Source organism: Xiphophorus hellerii, chromosome 19 (assembly GCF_003331165.1).
Source record: "Xiphophorus hellerii strain 12219 chromosome 19, Xiphophorus_hellerii-4.1, whole genome shotgun sequence".
NCBI lineage: Eukaryota > Metazoa > Chordata > Actinopteri > Cyprinodontiformes > Poeciliidae > Xiphophorus > Xiphophorus hellerii.
Window position 1 is genome coordinate 16,466,857 of NC_045690.1, and position 19,900 is coordinate 16,486,756.

General features: G+C 38.2%; 3 protein-coding genes across 4 annotated transcripts; 2 read left to right on the top strand and 1 right to left on the bottom strand.

Moving 5' to 3' along the window:
- The first annotated feature begins 2,226 nt into the window (after window positions 1-2,226).
- Window positions 2,227-5,142, top strand: gemin2 (gem (nuclear organelle) associated protein 2). The gene is made up of 10 exons (XM_032546998.1): window positions 2,227-2,474; window positions 2,600-2,684; window positions 3,295-3,384; window positions 3,521-3,580; window positions 3,684-3,788; window positions 4,091-4,135; window positions 4,212-4,280; window positions 4,440-4,550; window positions 4,655-4,713; window positions 4,830-5,142. Exons 1-10 carry the CDS (start codon window positions 2,353-2,355, stop codon window positions 4,867-4,869), a joined length of 786 nt encoding a protein of 261 aa, XP_032402889.1. The 5' UTR covers window positions 2,227-2,352; the 3' UTR covers window positions 4,870-5,142.
- Window positions 5,143-5,710: 568 nt separating this feature from the next.
- Window positions 5,711-11,085, bottom strand: pnn (pinin, desmosome associated protein). Its single transcript, XM_032546995.1, has 9 exons — window positions 10,924-11,085; window positions 10,445-10,522; window positions 9,754-9,825; window positions 8,789-8,864; window positions 8,566-8,660; window positions 8,390-8,465; window positions 8,076-8,231; window positions 7,831-7,969; window positions 5,711-7,377 (listed from the first exon to the last, which is right to left on the bottom strand). Exons 1-9 carry the CDS (start codon window positions 11,034-11,036, stop codon window positions 6,173-6,175), a joined length of 2,010 nt encoding a protein of 669 aa, XP_032402886.1. The 5' UTR covers window positions 11,037-11,085; the 3' UTR covers window positions 5,711-6,172.
- Window positions 11,086-11,433: 348 nt separating this feature from the next.
- On the top strand, window positions 11,434-19,532 carry spata7 (spermatogenesis associated 7). Of its 2 annotated transcripts, XM_032546996.1 has the most exons (12): window positions 11,434-11,654; window positions 12,155-12,217; window positions 12,541-12,630; window positions 13,000-13,047; window positions 13,876-13,994; window positions 14,119-14,558; window positions 15,304-15,349; window positions 15,936-16,054; window positions 16,154-16,204; window positions 16,364-16,441; window positions 18,179-18,236; window positions 18,325-19,532. In XM_032546996.1, exons 1-12 carry the CDS (start codon window positions 11,612-11,614, stop codon window positions 18,934-18,936), a joined length of 1,767 nt encoding a protein of 588 aa, XP_032402887.1. In that variant the 5' UTR covers window positions 11,434-11,611; the 3' UTR covers window positions 18,937-19,532. The 2 variants fall into 2 exon arrangements, with proteins under 2 accessions (XP_032402887.1, XP_032402888.1); XM_032546997.1 differs by lacking the exon at window positions 12,155-12,217 and having other exon boundaries at window positions 11,435-11,654; window positions 12,555-12,630.
- The last annotated feature ends 368 nt before the right edge of the window (window positions 19,533-19,900 follow it).

Below are 19,900 nucleotides of genomic sequence, written 5' to 3' on the forward strand. Positions count from 1 at the left end.
ATTACTTGTGAATAACACAAGTAATAAAAACAGCCTTGGACTATTATGAATTGCTTCAATCAGGCTTATGCTGTAACTTGAATAAATGTATTTTCTTTCTTCTCTAGATGTTCAAAGGCGATGGTTTATAGTTTGAGATATAGCCACTAGCAGTAATTTACATTACTTTCCGAATGTCTCTCTATGTAAAATTCTATTATAATTAAGTTTATATATAGGAATAAAACTTCTTATGTTAGATATTAACAACTGGCTGAATAACATTCAAATTCAAAAGTAATTTAACGAGCCCAAAGGGAAATTAAATGTTGAAAAATGTGTGACATAAAAGTAGATCAACCAGGGCATTTAAACTTAAATGGAGAAAATAATTTCTTCTACAATCTTTTTTAAAACAGGAGATTCTTACAAGTTCCATTTAAAATGATCCACATTCTATAATTGTGCTTGTGGAATATTTTAAACTAAGATTTTCCCTACAGTTATTCTGCTATGTAAAACAAAACAATTATATTTGTTCTATAATACAGATTAAAAAAAAAAACTTTATGGAACTAAAGCAAACTTACGGAGCCCTCTAGGGGACATGGGGATTTTTTTTTCTTTTGCGTTACCACGCAAAACTTTTGCGTTCTCTCGCAAAACCTTTTGCGTTACCTCGCAAAACTTTTGCGTTCCCTCGCAATACTGTACTGGTCAGTTATGCAGCATAATTGAACACTGTAAGCCTTTCTTACGGAGGGTGCCGTACTTTATGCTTTAATATAAGGTTATGTGAGGTTTTTCCATGAATGTTAGAATCTTTTTGTGAAATATCTGAAGTTTTATATCTTTCTTTAGGATAGAAAGGCGCCACAAACCTACGATATAAACAGAAACTTTCCGTAAGTAGGAAAGAAATAAAAATACATCCTAATTTGGGCTATTTCTGAGTTATTATCGCGGGTAATAAATCATCTGACAGTTTTGATTGTGTCTCTGTTGTGTTCGTATTCTGAATGGTTTAAAGAGCTGCTTTCAGTGCCGCTCCATCTTAGCCTTAACAGACATAAACATGCAGGAAAAAATCGATTTTCAATTTGTTTTTTGCACCAAACTGTTTTTATTATTAACAAGTTTTTATTATTAAAAACACAACAAAGTAATGATGGTAAAGGGCCGCACTGGGTTAACTCGGGGAATCTCATCTGTCTGTGTATCAATCAACTCCAAACCTTTTCTTTGTTCTGTCACAATTATCGATTTATTCCATTTTGATGATCATGCTCCAAACTTTGCCAGGACTGACCGCCCCGCTCACCCGCTTCCTAATACACACAAAGCCAGTATCCTTCCCATTCATACCTGGTGACGTCACTCCCACGTCGACACACTAAGTGTCAAAGCCGCGTGCTCCTGTCATATCAATAATTACTCATTTCATTCATATGGCTCTTACAGAGTCTCAGTGAAAACTTGTTTATTATTATTAACTGTTTGGTGCAAAACACTGATTGAAAATCGATTTTTTCCTGCATGTTTATGTCTGTTAAGGCTAAGATGGAGCTGCACTGAAAGCAGCTCTTTAAACCATTCAGACTACGAACACAACAGAGACACAATCAAAACTGTCAGATGATTTATTACCCGCGATAATAACTCAGAAATAGTCCAAATTAGGATGTTTTTTTATTTCTTTCCTACTTACGGAAAGTTTCTGTTTATATCGTAGGTTTGTGGCGCCTTTCTATCCTAAAGAAAGATATAAAACTTCAGATATTTCACAAAAAGATACTAACATTCATGGAAATACCTCACATAACCTTATATTAAAGCATAAAGTACGGCGCCCACCGTAAGAAAGGCTTGCAATGTTCAATTATGCTGCATAACTGACCAGTACAGTATTGCGAGGTAACGCAAAAGTTTTGCGAGGGAACGCAAAAGTTTTGCGAGGTAACGCAAAAGTATTGCGAGGGAACGCAAAAGTTTTGCGAGGGAACGCAAAAGTATTGCGAGGTAACGCAAAAGTATTGCGAGGGAACGCAAAAGTATTGCGAGGTAACGCAAAAGTATTGCGAGGTAACGCAAAAGTATTGCGAGGGAACGCAAAAGAAAAAAAAATCCCCATGTCCCCTAGGGGGCTCCGTACAAACTAAACAATAATTGCAGTAATCACAAAAAAGAAAGAAAAACTGAATTTCACGGCGAAAGAAAGGCGCTTGTTACCACGGTAACACATCTCGCGCGCAATAGCGACCTCATCATCCCGCGTCTCAACAAACAAGATGGCGCCTATTCAAAGAAACGATGCAAATTAAAGTGTAACTGTTTTGCTTTTTAGCTGCTGTTTTGGTCAGTGATTGTTAGAAAATGAAGTCGGACGTGGAAGAGTTAATGCCGAGGCTGTTGCCGGTGCATTGTGGAGAAGGAACCGAGGACCTGGACCTCAGTGGACCGCCAAGGAACCCCCAAGAATATCTGCGACAGGTCCAGTAGGTTTAGCTCAGTTCACTTTTAATCCAGTCCATCCTGGCCTTTGTTTACACTTCAGGGTTCTCCCCGTAAACTCAACGCAACTGCTGCCCTTGTTTCATGTGTTTATCCCCTTGTTTTTAAGGCTGGAGGCATCACTGTGTCCTGATGTGGTGGTTGCTCAAATCGACCCAAAGAAACTGAAAAAGAAGCAAACAGTCAATGCTTCTGTGAGTGAATGTACACAGTACTGCTCAGATTTATTGAAGAATTGGCTAATTATGTTAATAATGCATTCTAATTAGGAAGCATTACCTGTAGCAAAGAAAAGTATGAAGACAAATGTGATTCTTCTCTCTTTGTACTGTATTCCACAAGTTTTCACGCCTCTTGAACCTTTCACTATTTTGTCACGTTGTCTATTTTGTTGGGATTTTATAAGCTGCTTTAAATCTGGTCTTCTTTGCAAAACCACTAAGGCCAACTCAGACTGGGGAATATCTGTGAACATTAATTCTCAAATATTGTTTCAGCTTTGAAACATTTCTAAGCTTGGAAATATTATGGCTCTGGCTGTACAGTTGAGGTCATTGTGCTGGTGGAAGGCAAACCTCTGCCTCAGTCTGAAGTCTTTTTCAGCCTATAATGGATGGGTTGTCTCTTTTTTCCCCCCACTTTATATTGATGCACTCCTTTGTTTTTGTCTATCAACCAAAATCCCAATGTTAAAGACTATGCTTTTAACATGATGAGAGACGGAAAAGGTCAAAGGGTATGAGCACTTCTACAAGGTATTTTAAGATCTAAAGTAACAGAAGGAACGTGTGTGGTGTGTTGTAGGTAGCAGGGTGCCTTGCTGCTCCTGTAGGCTTCTGCCCCAGCCTCAGTTGGCAGCAACACCAAGTCAGTAACTTTTCAGACGTCAGGCAGGTATGCAGAAACTCTTCCTTGCACACTGTTATTAATTCCTAATCATAAATGGCTATCTCAACACATTTAAATCAGTGATTTATCGTCAAAGATGGAAGTTCAAGCATAATTCTTGTGTGTTTCACACTTTGTTTAGAGCATCACTAAGAACAGGACACACTGGAGTAATCACATTCTAGATGACAATGTACAGATGGTAAGATGTCTTACAACACCGGTAGGCTAAGATGCCTTTGTGTATTTGAGTTGTTGATCACAGAGTCAGCTTTAAAAGCCTTGAAATATTTGTTTTTTCACAGCCAAAGCTGACAGATGAAAAGGGCTGGAAGAGGTTTTGTTTAGGAGAGAAGACTTACCTGGGTTCTTCAGAGGCAGACCAAGAGCCAGCACTGGACTACAGCAAGGTTGTAAAACTTCTACATTATCTGTAAGACTCAGACTTCCTTAGCAGCCAAAAGAAGTCTGGAAGTAGACAACCCTGAAAAATCTGAGTTTGGGAAAGTGGGAACTTTTTACTTTTAGCCATGGAGCCAGGTATAATAAAAACTTTAAACCTGCTTACATTTGAGAAAGATTTATTAATATTTAGGTTTGGACATTTTTTAAAATTTTGGCTCCACAACAGAAAAAATGATAACCTCAAACATCAGAAAAAATGCTTAATCGTTTAATGAGAATGTGGGACTAATTATTTGTTTGCATTCAGGTGGGGTTTCCTCCACTGCTAAGCATCGTCAGCAGATTCAATCAGGTAAGCTCAGCGCTCGCCACAGATTCTGACAGTTTAACTCTATTTAGTTTCATCTCCAGGCTCTGTGTCTCTGCAGTCCACGGTGCTGATGCTGCTGGACATCCTTATCAGCTGGTTTGAAGAGAGAGAATTTGTTCCACAGCTGGTGAGTTTGGCTATTTATTTACTCCAAGGTTCCTAAGCAGGAAAATAGCGGGCATGTGACATTACACTGCAATATCCAGTTCTGACCAGGCTGACTGGCTAATTTTTTCAAAATTATTAAGAATTACAGCCCAGGGTCTGCTCCCTAACTCTTCAACAGGGTCGTTGGTTGTACGCTCTTCTGGCCTGCTTGGAGAAGCCGCTGCTGCCTGAAGCCCACTCCTCCATCCGGCAGCTGGCCAGGAGATGTGCCCAGCTCCGTAGCACAATGGTAGGCTTCCTAGCTAGTCACCGCTTAATTTGTCTGGTTTTCTTTTTTCCTTCTGTCTGTAATTTTCTTGAAATCTTCAACCTCCTCATTGCTTGTTTTAACAGAATAGTCAGGAGGATGAGAACTTGCCTGCTCTCAACCTGCTCATCTGTCTTGTTGCAAGGTGACTTCAAAAATACCTACTATAGTGACATTTTTGTGACTGCAAACATTTTTACAATTACAAGTAGAATCCATTTTTCCCTTTGTGTTCTGAGCTCTCTCTTTTTTCATCTGCAGATACTTTGAACAGGTTGATCTTGCAGACCAGCCGGAGTGAACGGGAAGCTGAACTGTAAACTGACTGATATCAGCACATTGGGACATATTTTGTTCTCAAGGCTGCATGTGGAAATGGATGAGCATTTTCACACAATATCCCACCAGAGCATCGACAGGAAAGCCAAAAGCAACCCCAAAAGGGCTTGACTGATTTTTATAAAAAAAGAAATCCATTTACATGACCACATTTTTGCAACTGAAGATGTCATCCAGTGAAAGATTATGTAAAAAAATTTATTTGTGTGCATCAAATAAATGGTTTATAGGAAAATGTCTTGTGTGAACATTATCAGCCAGGATCATTTACAAATTACAAGGTCTGGGAAGCACAGAATCATTTTCAATGCTGATGCACAACTGACAGGGTTGCAAAGTTTACTCTGTACTTGGAGTGACGAGTCAGAGCTGCTCTGGTAGGTTTACACCAAGGAAACTTAAGATAAAACACCTTCAAAGCACGACGACAGCCTCTTACTTTACTAAAGACTTACTATACACCAACATTGGCACTGATATAAACATAAAACAGTTACTTTTGATTTGCTACATGTTAGCTTTCTATCACTGAATACTAAAATTTACTTAAGAAAAAGAGGTAGTTATACTGAGAATGGTAAAATATTCACTTAATTTATGATTTCAGAAGATAGTTTATTGTACTAAGTTTTACTAAGGGGCACAAAAGTAAAGAGGACTAAATATAAATGTACACCACACTTTCCAGCCTTATATTTGTGAAAACCCTTGAACCCAATTATCAAATGAACTCCTCTTCAAAAATACACACTGCTTTAAATTTTAGGTTGTATTGTAACAAAATGTGAAAATTTTCAAGGGACAAGAGTGGAAATTGAATTTTAATCAGACTGAAACAACAAAAGTAATGTAGAAATACACCCAGAATAAAAACATACCCAAGATATTCCTGCTTTTATCTCAGCTTTATTCTAAGCAGATCTTGTAGTAGAAAAACAAAAAGGTTTAAGAATCAACGTAGTAGGATAAATCACATTTGATTTAAAAGGACGCAGAAGGAACATTTTCTCTTTGAATCGTTCCCACACTTGCAGTGAGAACAGCTCTCAACCAGAGGGAAACGAAGAACAGAAATAAGCAGTTTTCCACAAATTTTAAACTGGCTACTGACAATCTGGACTGTAAGAAATCCATCTATTTTAAAACATTTCTGTCAAGAAAAGAAACTGGTGATTTAAAAAGGACAAATGTGTTTAAAAACCGCCACCACGTCAAAGAAAACAGCTGAAGATTTATTCACCATTCTGGTTATACAGAAGATCACATCAGCGTCTCTTGTCTTTCCTGTCTCCTCTATTTTTATGCTCCCTATCGCTCCGGGACGGCCTGCCCTTCTTCTCCTCGCTCCTTCTCTTCCTCCTCTCCGCCGAGTCTCTCCCTCCTGACTTCTGTCGACTTCTTTCCTCCTTCTTCTTGTCTCTGCCTCTATCGGACGGCCTCCTCTTTCGCTTGCCGCCGTCTCGGCTGCGGCTGCTGCTGTTGGACGTCGAGGACGATGAGGACGAAGACGATGACGAGGATCGGCTGGATCCGGAGGATGAGGAAGAGCTACCGCTGGAGGAGGATCCAGACGAGGAAGAGGAGGAGCTGTTGCTACGACTGCGATGTTTCTTTGCGTCTTTCTCCTTCTTTCTCCCTCTGCCTTGTTTCTCCCCTTCCTCCTTTGCAGGGGCATCAACCTCCTTAGAATCAGGCAGCTTTTGTGGGCCCTCCTCTTCGTCCTCCTTTGATTTTCTCTCCTCTGTCTGGTTTTCCGCTGTGGAGTCCTGGACGCTGGACTCTGTTGCCATGTTGTCCTGTGTGGGACTGGTTGGATCCTGAGCGAGGGCAGCAGAGGCCGTTTGGGGTTCTTGACTTGGAGAGGCGGTCTCCGTCACGGGTGACTGTGCTGCTGGTTCTCCCGCAGCAAGGCTCTGTGGGGGCTCGTCGCTGGAGTCTGGGACCTCTAGGCTGCTTACAGCTGCTTCACAGCTCTGAACATCTGGAGTCTTTTCTTCTTGGATTTCTGTGGACACCTGCTTCCTGTCTGTTTCTACCTCTACCTCCTTACCCTTGTCTTCCTTCTCTACCTCCATCTCCTCTGACTCTGGACTTGCTGCCTTCTCACTCTTCTCCTTCTGCTCCTCTCCTGCCTCCTCCTTGCTTCCCTCCTCTCTCACCTCCATCACTTCCTCCTCCACCTCTTCTATTTTAACCAACTCCTCTTTCTCCCCCTCCTCAGCATCACCCCCTCCCATCTCCTTCTCCCTTTCCTCCTCCTCGTCCTCATCCTCATCCTCGTCTTCCTCCCTCCTGGATTCCCCCCTTTTACCTCTCTGCTTCTCTACCTGACCTGCTGGCTTACCCTCCGCCGGGCGGTCCATCCTTGAGGCTGAGCTGCCATCCTGGTCGCGGTTCGGCTGGCGCCGGGGACGCGACTCCATCTTGCTCAAATGTTCGGCAAATGCCTCACGCCTTTCCTCAAACACAGCTGCACGGACACAAAATTTTATAGGTCAGCGTTATTTAAAGAAAGAACTTGGGATTTCTGAAATGTTGTTAGAAGTATTTATCGCCACCACAAAGAAAAAGAGCATCAACTTATAAACCTCAGGGTTTCCTGTACATGCAAATGATCACAGCATGCCGCCACACCTTATGAATAAAGTTTAAACATCATGAAACATTAAATTTTACTTTATTTTGGAAAAATCTAAGATGGCTACTGTGTACTGCTCTCAGGGGTGGAAAAAAAACCTAATCCCTAATCATATCTTAATTATTACACGGCATCAGTGGCCACCTAAGACTGTGTTCCTATACAACATGTCGTTAGAGATCTTTTTCAAGAAACCCAAGAAAACAAAATGCTCTAAAAGGCAGGCTGCAAAAAGTCGTAACGCCGATGTCCACATAAACACAATTTAAAAAGTCGAACACTGACCATTGAGTTTCTTGGTGGATTCTTCGAGGAGTTTCTGAGTTGCGGAGCACATTTTTCCAGGCCGATAGAAGATATGAGGCTTGGTTTTGGTGCGAATGTATTTCACCAGGTGATTATTGTGGCTGTTCCACTCCTCTTGCTATAGTTGGAGGTAAGAGGCATAGTTATAAAGCAGTAATTACTGCATGTCAAGGTTTTTATACTGGTACATCGGTATCAATAAAACTGTGATAACATTTTCTTACCAGCTGAGCCAATTCTACTTTCTGTTCCAGCAGTCTCAGCTCTGTCTGCTTGGCTCTTCTCTCCTCGAACAGTTCTCGCTTTTCATTCTCTACTTTTTTCCTCTCAGCCTCAGCTTGAACCTCGAGCTTCTGCTCTATCTCTGAACGTCGCTTTAGCTGTGATCCAAACAAATGGTAAGAGTTACCAGGAAAGGAACAACTAATGCAACAAGAATCATCCAGTGCGAGTCTAATATTATCATATTAGACTCGCAACTCAACAATAGTTTATTTGATCTAAAACAAACATGATAATAATAATAATAGTTGCGCACCTTCTCAGATGAGACGTTCGATTCTTGCTTGAATTTCTGCAGTGTCCCCATCAGCAGGCCAAACATGCGCCGATTCCTGACATTTAGATCAAACGATAAATTTTGTTTATATATATATTTTTTATATATATATATATATATACATTTGATTATATATTATGCTTGTGTTGGCTTACCTCTGTTTCCCCTTTTCATCCATGGTTTGATCCTGAATGAGGTCTCGGCGTGTTCTCTCCTTGGAGGTAGCTACTACAGATGACTGCAACGCCGGCTAATGATTAGGGAGAAAAAAACCCCCAATATATAAGCCTTTTTTTTAAAAAAAAAAAGGAATAAAGACAGTACAGAGGTATTTATCCAGTAAAGTTATAATAAAGCTCAGCAAATGTTGCATTTTACTTTTTTGACATCGTCATCGTCCTCGGCGTCACTGTCATGACGCACGTCTCTCCTGGCCCTCTGATCACCTGCCAGCCTGCACAAAAATAAGCAAATACAGCTAAACAGATCTGCAGCCAGGATTCACACAAAATAAATACCAAAAATCTGCACATGTCCATAAATTAAGTTGTGTCTAAGACAGTAGAATATGTGAAAAAAGGGTGATGCAAAAAGGCATAAATCCTCATCACAGCAGTTGAAATCTACCATTAATTAGAAAAGCAACTCTGCAACATAGTGCAAGGTTCAGTCACAACCTATGGTGTATAAAAAGTTGTCTCATTGCTGAGGTCAGATTTATAAAAATGTACATTACATTTATGTGAGTAAAAACAAAAATGAGTTTGAGAACAAAAAGGTCATAGCCCTACCCATCCCAGAAAGCATATTCATGCATACCTTGACATCACATACTTCTGTTTACTAACTAAACATAACCATTAGCGAGAGGAAGGGTCAAACTGCTTCAGAGAACTTTTGATCTCTATTTAGATAAATAGCTAAGCAAAAAAAAAAAAAAAAAATCATCTTTTCAGATACTTTTAAGATTTAAACCAGTAAAGTTTCAGTACATTGTGAGCTCACTTTTGGGGTATTTATAAAAATATTTGCCATGAATGCAATGGTCAGTTCATAAAAATAGAATCTCCAGCAAAAAAGGGCAGGGTAAAATATCTAACTCGAATGAGAGGGATAAGTGAACACAATGGGCAAACAAACTACCAGAGGGACGGATGATGTAAGCATAAACAAATGGACAAACTTCGAGTCAAATTTATAAAAAACTGTTGATTGATAACTTTTAGATAGCTTGAATTAAATTCTATGCTTTTATAGACCATGTGGGGGTCCCAGCTCCTTTCCTAACACTGCATGCGGGGGAGGATCTCAGCTGAAAACACATTAAGCCATGCAGTTCTCACCTCAGCAGAGCTCCTTCGATGTCCCTTTGCTTGGCAGGGGGCCCGCTGCTTCCCATATCTGAGAGACTGCGTCTGAAAAACAACGCAAAGTATTAGGAATAACAAACAGGGGTTTATGTTTTTTTTTTTTTTAAAATAACCACTACTGTTGTGTTATTCTACAAACATTTTTCACCACTAGAAAATCACTAAAGGTTTATTCTTTATGGTCACCCTTCCATGTGTAAATGTTAGGATTCAACCCACTTAGAACAGTCTTTGAGCAGCTTGACGTAACACGTAACAGTGTTTCTTCAGAAACACTGTTTAATGCCAACCTGAGCAACAGAAATATCAAAATGCATATATAGGGTGAGCAATGTGCTAAATGAGAATGTACTTCTTACACTAATGTTTTGACCTCTGGGGTGGATTAATTGTTTAAAGTCACATGATAATAACGCTCTTTCAGATTAAATAATTTGGTTTGACATACATCTAGTTTGTAAATGTTGCCAACAAACCTACCTACAGGTTTTCACAATCTATTGCTCTTTTTGTACTAATTCATTAGTTTTTATTTAAACCTTTCTTTTTCTTCTTTCATAGTTGGGCTGTATAGATGAGGCAAGTTTAATTTAAAATGTCTTGCTTCTACCCCGTCAGTCATTTTGAATTATTTTTAAATCTGCCCCCTCCCCTCCGTTATTACCTGAGGAGATTGATTCCTCTGCCTCTACCTCCTCCCAGGCCTACCGTGGGGCCACTGAGCCGACGCAGCTGACCCGGTCTGTAAACACAGAAATTAAAATAGTCAACAGCAAACTCGCACCAGCTAAAGGAGAAGATTCGTTGTTTTGAGAGTTGCTTCGGCCCTACACCAGAAGTAAAGCAAATTTGCGCTATAAAAAAAGGAGGCGACATTCTGACGATCGGCTGCTGCCGATCAGCAACTCCGCTCTTGTAGATTTAAGATAATACAAACTTGCTGTGTAAACTGCTTTTTACTTTAAATATATAATTAACAGAACAGTTTAAATGGGCATGTCGAAACAACAGGGAGGTGGTGTGTGTGCCTGCAGGCTGGCCACCTCCTGCTAACTAAGTTAGCACACATTCAAGGAAGGTTAACAGCTTCAATAACAAACGTTTATCGAATAAAAATGTTCACCGTGTTTATTATTCGCTTACCGTGATTCATTAGGGTCCCGCCCGGTCAGTTTACGAATATTATCCTCCACATTTTTCAAGTTTTCTTTGGCTTTTTCGAGCTGGTCCTGCAAGCTCCGCACAGCCACCGCCATCTTGCTCTCCAGTTAGCGCGAATCACGTGTGCGTGTCTTTAGTTTCGCTAGAGTGTCTTCTTTATCTCTATAAACTGGATCTTGCTCTCTGTCGCCGCCTGCTGCTTAAACAAAACCTCAATTTGTGTTCTCCTTGGAGTATGTGACCTCAGATGGCGCTGTTCTTACATTTTAAATTGCCTCTGATCTACACTAACACGTTTAGATTAACTTTTTACTATGCTGATTTATTTATTACATTCTATATGCGACTGATTGACAATTAAAGATTAACTCATATCTTTGGTAAATAAGGGATAAAAAACACGGAGTTTGAACAGAATCATTTGGATCTGTGGTAAAACCGTAACGATAATGCTTCCCGCTTGGTTCAGCCCCCTCTTACGTATACTGGCGTAATTACGTAGCCCATCTTAGCAACCAGCATGGCGACAGTAAAGCTTCGCTCAGTGTTTGTTGAAGCTAGTTAGTTAGTACCTCATTTTGGCCCGTAAACATGTTCGCATTTGAACAACCCGAGGCTTCTGGATATACCCGACCCCTGCCGCCATTCCTTTTGAATATACCTGAAGAAAATGGGATACCTTGAACTTAACGTTTCAATGGAGTCGAGGACAGGTGTGAAATTATTAGCATTGGCTAGCTCTTCGTAGCATTTTAGGCTCCTCAACTAATTCTTCTGAAGACTTTAGAAAAACAAACTGAAATAATTTTATTGGTTCTGCCTTGGACATATTATTTACCAAATGAGGACGAATACGTCTTATTTCTGATGCTGTGTTTCAATTAATTTCAAAACCATATGTTGAATGACTTTACTGAATATATTGAAATACAGTTTTAAGTACATAGTATTTTCCTTAACTTACGTTTTGATATTATTTGCATATAGTTCATTAATTTTTTACATTATCTGCTCATTGAATGCCCATAAAAATAAAATAATTATATTTACATACTTCTTTTCTTCTTTTCTGGCATATATAGAAATGATTGATTTCCTCCTGTCTCTTGTCATCATGCAGAAAGCATACAAATATTTACATGTGCCTACTATGCACCATCTGGTAATTTTTACTGTATGCAGCTGTCCAGTTTAACATTTGTGTATGTTTAAGGGAGTGTATCATCTGGACTAGAGGGCAGCTCTGGAGTGAGAAGGCAGAAAATAAAAAACATCCGTAAGTAAACCCACTAAGGAACAGCAATTATCTATAGATTAGTTTTATAATTTATCTACCTGGAATCTGATTTTAATGATTTTTATAGGTTTGGATAAGAAATTATTAGTATGTTCATTCCTTTTTTCCTTGTCATATTGTTCACATTTGAATCCTGGCCACCTAGAAATATGTGACTTAAATTCATTTTCAACTTTAGGAACTGGTTCAAACAAATTGGGAATCTTGAAAATGTAACCCATAGAAGAATGACATTTTACATGATAAATGTTTAGGAATCATTTCTATTCATTAATTTTTTTTTCTGCTTTTTTTTTTTTTAGCTTTCTGTCCTCAGTCCTCCAGCAAAGCGGCTCAGTCCATCGTTAAAGATCACATGTTGTCCCATTATAAAAAGATTTACTCAGCTAAAGGTGAGCTACATTTTAGATATATGTTCAATAAAAAAAGTAGGTGAAGTAGCAGACTGCTAACACACTTGATTACTTGATGATGACCTGATTACGACCTAGTGTAACCACCTCTACATGGCAGTATGATTTAAAAACCATGGGACCTCTGAAAATATTTGGAGATGTTTACTCATAATACATCACACCAAAGTTGGCAAAAAACATAACACGCATATCAGGAAACGCACGGTGGGGAAGTTATGATGATTTGACCTGAGTTTACAGGAACTTTCTTTTTACCACTTATCATTACAAAAACAGATCTTAGCATATTTAACGCTAATTAGGTTTCACTGTAATAATTATTATGTTTTTGTCTTTCTTTTGCAGCTACTATTGATACCTCTGCACCCAAAAGCTTGATGCAAAGTGTGAAGTGTAAGTACCCAATTATTAAACTGTGTTTCAATTAAAAAAACCTGATCATAAATTATATTGTTTTCCTTTTCTTTAGCAAAATTTTAAAACTACATTAGAATGCCTCGAATAGTAGCATTTATTGGAAGCTCAATTACATAACTTGGTATTAAAGTTATGTAACTTGATGTTTTTAATGCATCACTTATAAGTAGACATTTCATGCTAACACTATATAGACTTTGAAGTTAAATATTAAAATCTCAAATGACATTAAATTACTCAGTAATACTAAGCAGCTATATATTTTTTCTTGCCCTCTGGTGGGAACTTGTTAAAACTACACATGTTTCTGTAGAGAAAAACGTTGCATAGATCAGGAACGTTTAATAAATTATTATTCAGTAAACAAAATTGACCCATGAAAGAATCAATATAATCCTTTAGCAGTTTACCTTCTTTGGGTTTTGAAGTTATTAAAACTGGCCCAAAGTGATCTGTAAAACTATAATTTTCTGTGCTTAATCAAAAACTTGACATTTATTTTGGAGATAAAAACATAAAAGTATAGAGGGGTGCCAGTGTTATTCCTGCAAAACTAATTGGGCATCTACAAGTTGACTTAAAGCTAAGCCAGGACTTTTTTAGGACAGTGTCCTCCTTGATTGATTCATACCTACACAAAGTTTTCTTCTCCTGTCTTTGGATTGATTTAAAGTTATTCCAAACAATACCTAAAACATGATTACAACTTAGTTTTACATTTACAGTGGTCCATTGATGATTGTGAGAGGTCTAAATTAGTTTGTGTTGAGGTTTTTTTTTAATGGTCTTCACACTTGTTTACAGACAATGATCAGATCAGAAAGCAACAGCAGAAGAAAGATGATCGTCCTTCTTCAGCTTTCTCTTCTTCAGCTTTCTCTTCTTCACATAGGAATAGCAGGACGTCCTGCTTCTCAGCACAAGTATGAGATTACATTTTACTCTGTTCATTTGGTTGTTGGTGCTTTGCAAAACAATATTGTATGACTTTAAACTTGCTCCCTTCCTCAACTCTTGATAAAATGCATCTTTCATTTATCTGAGCAGTATGGTGAGAACCCCTACCACTTCTCAAGAAGCTCCATCGTCGCCTCCACCCCGAGATTAAACAGCTCCGTCAATGCCAAGGACATTGTTTACCCATCCTGTTCAGTCAATTCCCATTACGCGCGCCCGTCATCAGAGAGAAGATACCGAAGCCCTGACACAACTTTTCAAAGAAAGCAGTCCACATGTTCGCTGGTAGCTTCAAGAGATCAGGGTTGCTACAACACCTTCCAGGATCCTGTGAAGAAGACGTACAGTGGAGACTTGCTCGAAAAACATTCCCAGCACTTTACCCAAGAGAAACCATTTACTCCCAAGACCCTGAAGTCAGATAAGAGTTCATACCTGTCAAGATATCGCTACTACAGAGGACCACAGATTAAATCATCTCAGGATGACAGCAACTCAAAACTGTTACGTGGAGAGACAGTTGGTCAAAGGTACTTTAAATGAAGAAAATAATTTCTTAAGTAATCTAATAGTGACTTAAATACAGTGCTTTGCAAAATTATTAAACTTTTTCACATTTTGTAACATTAGAACCACAAACTTTAATGTGTTTTTGTAGGTTTTATTGCAATAGACTAACCCAATATTGTGCATAATTATGAAGTGGAAGAAAAATTATACATAGTGTTAAAAAAACGCAATAAAAAAAATCTGACAAGTGTGACATGCACTTGTCAGATTGCATGTCACTCTGACAAGCAATTGACCTTTTCACCCCTAAATTCAATCCTTTGCGTGCAATTGCCTTAGGAAGTCATCTAATTGTTACTAGTCTGTCTGTGTGTAATTTAATAAATATAGTTGGTTTCTGAAGGTCTTCAAGGTTTCTAGGAAAACCTTTGTCAATAAACAACATCATAAGGACAAAGGGGATGTAAAATTAGATCTAAATCCTACTCATAATCTGGCATCGTTTGAAAACTGATGTTCAGAAAAGCTCTCCAAGCAATCAGACAGCGACTGTGTTCTTACATAAAAAATAATGGGTAAAACGTATTGTGAACTTCTCAATTATGCCTCTCGTAGTGTTAGCACAAAAAAATAGTCAAATATATTAACGTTTGTGGTTGAAGTTGTATAAAATATGAAAAAGGCTCATTGGGTTTTATACAATTTTTCTATAGATGTAATTTTTTGTCTTACCATCTGTATAATTGTTTTTTTCTTTTTATGCAGCTCAGACCACAAGGAATACACTGAAAAACCTGATGGCCCGTCCCAGGTAAGTTTAAATATTTGATATTGAAGAGAAATTTGTCCTTGAGGGTCAGTGCAACACAAAGTTTAGGTGGCTCTCTGGTCCTACACTCCTGCGTCAAATAGATGACATACCTTTTAGCATGGGATCAGAGTCCTGCTTATGACCTGATTAATTTGATTCCAGTCCGATGGACCAGAGACGCAGGTAAAAGTTGCAGGATTCCAGCACCTGAGGACTGGGGTGTGTGACACCGCCCAGTAAATAATGTCCTCAACTTAACTCCTTTGTTTATTTGTGTTTAAGGGCTATGAAATCTTTTTAAAAATCCTTTTTTCTTAAAAGTAACTTTTATGATTTATTGAAAATAAATTCATGAACCAATGCTATTGCTAGTGATTCTGTTCTTAATGTGTTTTTTTTTCTTTATCACCCTCTTGTTGAGTGGGTCATGAAAAATCTGTGCTGGCTGCGTTTCTCAACAATGTCTTGTGGTGAAATATCAGAGAAAAACAAAGCAGAAACCTTTAAGATAAATACTTTCCACAACAGAGATGAGTTATAATGAAATCTTGCCTGTTTTCATTTCCTGTTCTGCCTTGTTTTACAGGAATATTCCACAGAGCACGAATGGTCTGAAGATGAGGTCACTGGTTCTTACTTACCACCATTACAACATGAGCATAAAATGAAAAGCAGGGACAATTCTTTCTTTGACTCCTCATCCAGGTGAAACAATGCAGTAGGTTAGACATGTAGCATTTGTTTTAGATGTTATCTAGATAAGTTGACAAAAAGTTCAAGTATACTTGTGTCCTGCTTTTGTAGGTTCTCTCCAGAAGTTGGAAAGTCCCCTATTAGAAGCCGTATTTTGGCCGAGTAAGTTCCCCTTGGTATCCAAACAGACGAGGTTTAGACAAAAAAAGAATATTTACACACAATTTACAAGCGTGGCCAAATAATAATACTTTACCAAAATACAAACTGTAAAGAAAATCAACACCTTTAATTAAAATGTTTCTATTTGTTTGGCAACAGAGAAGAAGAATTGCTGTACCTTGAATTCATTTCTTCTGTGACTGAGGACATCCTGTCCAGGGGCCACATCTCTGACAGGTTTCTTTTTAATTTACTTTGCCACAAATATATATTCCCTTGAAAATGTATTTATTACCCTTGACCTTTATTAGACTTTGTCCCATTACAATCACTAAGTATTTCATTGGGGTTGTATATGATGGACACAAAGCACAAAATAAACACATAAAGGAAAGAATTGTGAAGTGGAAGGAAAGGGACGCAAGGTTTTCAAAATTTGTTCTAATAGAGATTAGGAAAGCATGGCATGCATTTATGTTCAGCCCCTTTGAGTTAATACTTTGTTGAACCATCTATTACTGCAATTAGAGCTGGAAGTCTGTTGTCTGTATTTAGATGGAATAAAGAACATCTGTAAACACAAATTTTCAAGATCTGTTAAAGATTTTAACTTTAAGTATAAACTTTGACTGAACTGTAGTAATACATGGAAATTATTTGATTTGAGCTGCTCCTATTTTATCTCTGAATGTATGTTTAGGACCAAGTCCTGCTTCAATGTGGGGATGTTGCTTTTAAGGTGATGACATAGTGTTTTACATGTTGGGCAAAAAGTTCAGTTTTGGTTCCATCTGACTGGAGCATCTTCTTCCCTACATGGCATGTGACAAACTGCAAACGGTCTAATAAAACAATTACTTTCTCGTTGCTGCTCATCCATAAAAGTCAGATTTGGGAAATACATTAATAATAACTGTTCTGTCAATGGATTCCTCTACCCAAGCCTTGGATCTCTGGATCTCCTCCATAGTTACTGTGACCCTCTTGGCTACTTCCCTGTTTAATGTTCGCTAAGCCTGGCCTGTCATTAGAGGTGGCAATATGTTTTTGTGGTTTGCAGCTGTGCCATAACCTTTCCATTTCCTGTTGATGAATTAAACAGTTCTCTGTGAGACACCAAAGGTTTGGGAAATCTTCTTGAAACTTAAACTTCCTTTAAACCACTACATATAATTATCCCTGAACCTTTTGGTGTTTTCTGACAACAGTTATAGACATTCATAAAACCTCCTTCATCTTCATGACAGATGTCATGTTATGTTTATGACAGTGTCATGTCAGTCTTATGCACACCCTGTCAAATAAAGTGTTACCCAATTTGTTTTCTAAAAAAAATCTCAGACTCTGCCAGAAGGGCTGGATTTGTACTGAGATTAAATAATGGTGTATTCTCTTTGTTCTGGGAAGTTGAATTTTCCAAAATCTCAGCCAGAAAAAACATCAAGAAAGCTCCCTGAAGTTGGAATTTTGGGTGGGGAAAAAGTCATAATGCTAAGCAAACCTGAATTTATGACCTAGTATGGGTTTGCGCCTAGAGAATATAAGAAATATGTTCTCTAAGTTTAATGTTGCCAATTTAACCAGTGGAAAGATGCTCCTTTTGTGTTTCAAAGCTTAAAACTGAGAGAAATATGTTTTTGGTTTGTATTGCTAACAGTGGTTGCTAACAAGAGTGTAAACTTACACTCTCAACTAAAGAGTTCTGACTTCCAAGAAAACTTGAACATGGCAGCATAGTTGAACTGGACTTCATTTTGGGGTATTACAGTAAAAAGGACTGAAAACAAATGCGCAGTATTTTATTTGAGAAAGAAAAAGTTTTGTAAACCATGTATGAATATGGGATGGATTTTTCATCTTGGATGATAGCTGGATGGATATAGAAGTCTCATTTTATTGATTGGTGATTGTTAAATTGAAGATCTATCAGTTTGATAGAATATGTAGAGTTTAATATATTTATGTTTTTGAAAGGATGCTCAATCGGGTGATGAATCGACATATTGAAATGAATCTGCATCGGCTTGATGAGGTAACTGTATAGCTTAAATAATATATCAAATATGTTAAATAAGTATTGTTTACTGCTTAAGAAGATCCTCCTATGCTTATTTTTTCAGGGTAAAATGCGCCATCTTCTGGAAGTGTTGAGTAATGAGTTTGAGGAACCATTCGACATATCCACCTCAACTAAAGTCCCTCTGAAACATGGGAAAGCTTTACTTGATTCTGTATTTTCACATTTTAAATTTGGGCCTAAGCCAGTAGAGACTAAAGAAGACGATGACGTCATTACTCATGCCTTACAAATTAATCATCCTGATTTGTCAGATTATGACGATCTTTCATGGGTTTCTACACGCCCATGCTCTCCTGTAAGAACTGCTTCTTCAACCAAAACAAGGGCAGAGGATGAGAAGAAAGAGAATGATGAAGAAGGTGTTGGCTTAAAGTTTTGTAGTGGTGATCTTATAGACGGTAGTCAAGACAGTCAAGAGGACTTTCTTCAGACAGATATTACTGAAATGAATGTCCAGAATGAAAACTGTGAGCACAGCACTACGAGCAGTGATGTGAACCAAAGTGATAAGCTGTCTAAGGAGGCAGAGGATCTGGGAAACATTTTGTCAGAGTCGTTGCATATGTCTAGCAAAACAGACTCTGAAAACGTAGTAGCTGCTGAGGAGACGAACACAAACCAACATGAAGATGTCAGTGATGATGACTTCTGAGCTGTGCTGTACTCAGGGATTGAATGCGGTTTTTATATTCGGTTCTCAGATGATGTTGTTTCAGACTGAACTAACAAAGGGTATTCTTGAAGATTTGTGAAAGTCATTTAGCACTGGTTATGTCTTACCAGGCACATTAAGAAGGTGTTTCATTTGTGTTTTAATCTTTTTAATGATTTGTTTTCTTTTAAAGTTCAATGAAAATGTTCCTGTTTTTGAGAAATCTTTAAACTGGGGTTGTACTTGACCATAACTGTAGTTAAGATATTATCAGTGTTATTTTTAAAAAATAATATGCGGATTTCTGAAGCTTAGATGTGTGAAATAAATAGTTTCACAAAAAAAAAAACTTTTTATGTGAAAACTTAGAAATGGTATCTGCCAGAAAAAGCCCCGTTAGTTTATTTGCATTGCCCACTCATGCGTAAGCCCATGTGCAGCTGTAGCATGTGCACTTGTTTTAACTATGTATTAATAAAATGCAACAGGCTATACGTTTGTTAAGTTTGCCTTTTTATGCTTTTGATATGTAGCTTTTATGAGCGTCACCAGAAAGTGTCTTCTGTTTGCAATAAACTGTTTCTTCTTGAGTTTTGCAAGTTTTCGTCTGTGTCTTAAAACGCTCGTATAACCCGAAGAGTTAATAATCGCGTCTTGGGAAATTTAGCAAACAAATAAAACTTTGGACAGCATCATGTGTGTGATTAAAGTCACTGGGTGAACTGCGAGTCTATGCAAAAGGTAAACAAACATGTCCGCGGACAGCAGTTCGTGACAGCTGTCCCGTTTCTGGCATTTTCACCGCTCAGCATTCCAGCTGTCTGATGTCATGCCACTGAAAACCCCCGCATATTCCTCCGCCGCTAAGGGACTACAACAAATTTGAATAAGTTTTCAAATAAAATATTAACACCCACATAGGTTGTGTGTATTCAGAGTGGACTGCTAGTGTTTTTTCCACTTT